General features: G+C 36.2%; 1 protein-coding gene across 1 annotated transcript in view; it reads left to right on the plus strand.

Annotated features, from left to right (window-relative positions):
* Positions 1 to 164: 164 nt before the first annotated feature.
* Positions 165 to 3,666, plus strand: part of LOC107721563 (augurin-A-like) — a 9,202-nt gene continuing 5,700 nt past the window's right edge. The window contains exons 1-2 of the mRNA XM_016529650.1: positions 165 to 183; positions 898 to 978. Coding sequence (XP_016385136.1) covers positions 165 to 183; positions 898 to 978 — 100 coding nt within the window. The remainder of the gene's footprint in view (positions 184 to 897; positions 979 to 3,666) is intronic.

Consider the following 3,666-nt stretch of genomic DNA (forward strand, 5'->3'; position numbering starts at 1 on the left):
CGGAGTGTTCTCTCAGACAACTTCTCAGACAGAACAATCGTTGTGCTGATGCAAGGCAATGAGGATGTGAAGGTGCTTCAGTCTCTGTCTGTCTGTCTGCAGACGGCATCGGGTTTTCACTCCCACTCCTGAAATCTGTCATGTCAATAAAATCTCATATAAACATGAATGACATTGTGACCAGTAAATGTACCACTGAGCTGTTTTTCTTCTACTTCTGATTGTCTACCTGGCTGTTTCTTCTGACGGTGCAATCGCAAACAGTCCCTCACCACTGAAGTAACACAGACATGTTGAGTCTGGCTTAGAAGAAGAATGTGATGGCATCTTTTCTGGCAAAAAGCAAAGCACTCTTCATGTTATTTTGCTGGTCAATAGCAGAACACTTACTTGAGAAGGACAGACACAAGCTCAGTCTTTAGAGTTTTGACTCACTCTTGAAGACTTTTCTCTGCTTCTAACTTCTAGGTAAGTTTCCTCTCATGGATCTGACAGCATCATTTCAAAAACTGATATTTTTATTCAGCAAGATTGATAAAAAAAATACAGTAAAGATGTTAATAGCCATTTTTATTTTAAATAAATGCTATATTCATTAAATGTGAATATGTTATGCTTTCTAGCAGTCACATTAAGATTAGGAATCATGTGTTTGTTTTTTTTTTCTTGGTTTCTGCTGAAGGTCCCTTAGGTGTGACTAGCTTGTAGCTCAACACCTCAAACAGATTCAGCCATCCATTCAACTATTTTCAAATAGTTTACAGCCAAGTCTTTGCTTATTTGCCCATTTTACACCTGAACAGTTCAATGACGCTCTTTAAACGAGAGAAGAGTTTTTTAACTTGTTTTTGTCCACAGGGTTTTCATGATTAAATCCATTTTGCTTTCTTCTTTTAGAAAAGGAACGAATAGCCTTCACCTGTCAAAAGAATAATAGACTAGAGACCTTAGAAAAAGTAGTATTGAAAAAGTTTTCTGGTAACCAAAATTGGACTTAAGAAATGCAAAAGTACACTTAGGTTATCCTTGCAGCGCCTATTTAGCTAATAGGAGCTTATTCATTTTGTTATGTGATGCTATTATTATAATTGAATAGTTTTTGCAATAATTCTCTCCCATGATCTGTTCAGCACACAGGGTTACGTGATGTCTCATATTCGTGTGTTTGTGCTTCTCTGCACCTTCCTGCTGATTTGTTTCTGTGAAGCAGGTAAGATCTCAGTTCTCCCATCTGCTGATGTGATTAACTGTTCTTAAGTATTTATTGTATTGCTGCTTATTTAGCCTGTGTGCTGGTCTGTTTCAGCTTTAGGCAGATCCATTAACACCACTGCACTAAACAGTCCAAACATTTGGCAAGCAAGTCTGGTTTAGTAGCATTATAGGCGCTAATTACACAGGCTTTTTGCCAATAAAGATTTTAAAACTAACTGTGGAACATATTGAATGTTATGTAAGAGTGCTATATCAGTCATAGCAGCATATACTTCACTGCGTTGAAATTCTCTGTCCCATTATCTTCCGTCAGATGAATGATATTCCTGTGGAATTACTGGATTTGCTTGCCAAGAGTCTTAAATATTTGAGATCCTTTCACAGATGAGAAATGTCTCTTCTCATTTTGTGTGTTTTAGAGCTAATAAAAGACGTTAAATATGTAAGGGTTTATTTAAGTTTCTTCAGTTATTGGACATTTTGGACCTGTGGACTTTAAGTAAATAAATAAATCATTATTTGGATTGAAAGCATTTGTTGTGGTTGAAATGAAACCACAGCGTTATTTGTGTAAAATTTAAATGAATAATTTTCATGCAACAAATAATGAAATGGTTTATTTCACTCTGTTTAAATTAGCATGTTTTTTTAACAATGCAAAATGATGAACTTTCTTAGTGTAGACTGAATGTCTGAGACTTGAGACATTTTTAAAAAATTTAAAAAATAAACACAAAAGTGCCCGTCTTTGAAGAAATACCCTTATTCCACTTTAGATGGTTTATCATTTTAAAGATGAAATACACTTTGCCTAGATTTTTGCCTAGAAGTTAATGCTAGTTGCTAACAGTCAGAGGCAATCTACAGAATTGAGAAAATAGTGTAGTATATGGACATAGACTTCAGACAGCACAATAGTTGTCGGAGATCAAATATGTTTGATATTTTGTGTTTAGAACAACTTGAACATCTGGTATGCCCAGTTTCTTTCTGTAACCTTTTACAAAGTCTTCAAGTTTATAATATTAGCCTAGTGTTTTAAAATTAGCTCCGATTTTAAAAGTCGTGAAATGTATTCCAGCTTTTAGGTGTTTCTTTGTCTGTAAGGTGTTCCAGCTCACAAGGAGATCAGGGCGAAAAGGAGTCTGCCATACTGGAACCTCTGGTCCTCTGATTTCTACGGCTGGGTGGATGAGTTGCGAGCTCAGAGCGGATATGACACACTGCTGGACTTGGCGAGAAACTATTGGGCTCACTTTCCCATTGCTAGTTTTCTAGATTATGGAAGCACCCCAGGGCAAAAAGACCATCATCCAGAGCTGGAAGTTGAAGACTTAAAATAACATGGCAAAGTCTTTCCCAACGGGCTTCCGCTGTATACAGTTTTCCCCTCCATTAGCTGCCCGGGTTATATCTATTACAGTACATGTCTTTTTGGAACATCATCTTCCCCCAATCTGTGAATCATTTTTACAGATCTTTCTCGCGCTCATTCTTTTATTTTTGCGCATTAACTGTCTGCGCAAATGATCCATGTGATTCAAAGATGTTTTTGTTAGTACAACATTAAGCACATTTTGTAAATCAATGAGTTGAAATGTAAGTACAGCAATAAATGCGCTTTGCCAAAAACATTTGGATTTATTTGAACAGAGTTCAGGAGCTCAAGCTGTTTCATAATCAAATTATTAATGCATTATGATGATTTATAGATTTATAGAAGAACACAATAAAGCTTCTCCCAAACAGCTATTCATGCAAATGAGGAAAATGAGTCTGGTCGATGTCACATTGACACATCTATATATATATATATTTCAAGCTAATTGCAGTTGCAAATTGCAGTTTGAAAATTAGTCATGCCTGACATCAGTCACCTACAAATTACAATACATTATACCGACTTCAAACATGCTTGTTTAAAATAACAATTTTCTACTTATTTTTATATTTTTAAGCTTTCATGTATTTCATTATGTCCACCAAAATATAATCAGAACTATGTCTCAAGGAAGTACTGAAAGATAATACTAATAGGTTTCAAACGTCAAATACACAGCACTTAAGGCAAAAGGGACTAAGACTTCTTTAGATGAACTGCCATTACTGCTGAGATGCCAAATTGTCTTCTCACAAGCCTGAAGTCTGAGACTGTGATTTACTCCCATGCTGAGGGAAGAGCTCAGTTGTGGAGGAGTTAAAGGGGTCATATGATGCGATTTCAAGTTTTCCTTTCTCTTTGGAGTGTTACAAGCTGTTCGTGAATAGATAAGATCTGTAAAGTTGCAAAGACTAAAGTCTCAAATCCAAAGAGATATTCTTTAAAAAAAGTTAAGACTTGTCCACGCCCTCCTAAAACGCCTCGTTTAAACACGCCCCACATATCTACCTCACTATGTGGAAATATTAGCATAATGCCGCCCAAATGTGCACGCAAAGAAAGAAGGCGTG

This window comes from Sinocyclocheilus rhinocerous, unplaced genomic scaffold (assembly GCF_001515625.1).
Source record: "Sinocyclocheilus rhinocerous isolate Xijiao unplaced genomic scaffold, SAMN03320098_v1.1 scaffold30, whole genome shotgun sequence".
NCBI lineage: Eukaryota > Metazoa > Chordata > Actinopteri > Cypriniformes > Cyprinidae > Sinocyclocheilus > Sinocyclocheilus rhinocerous.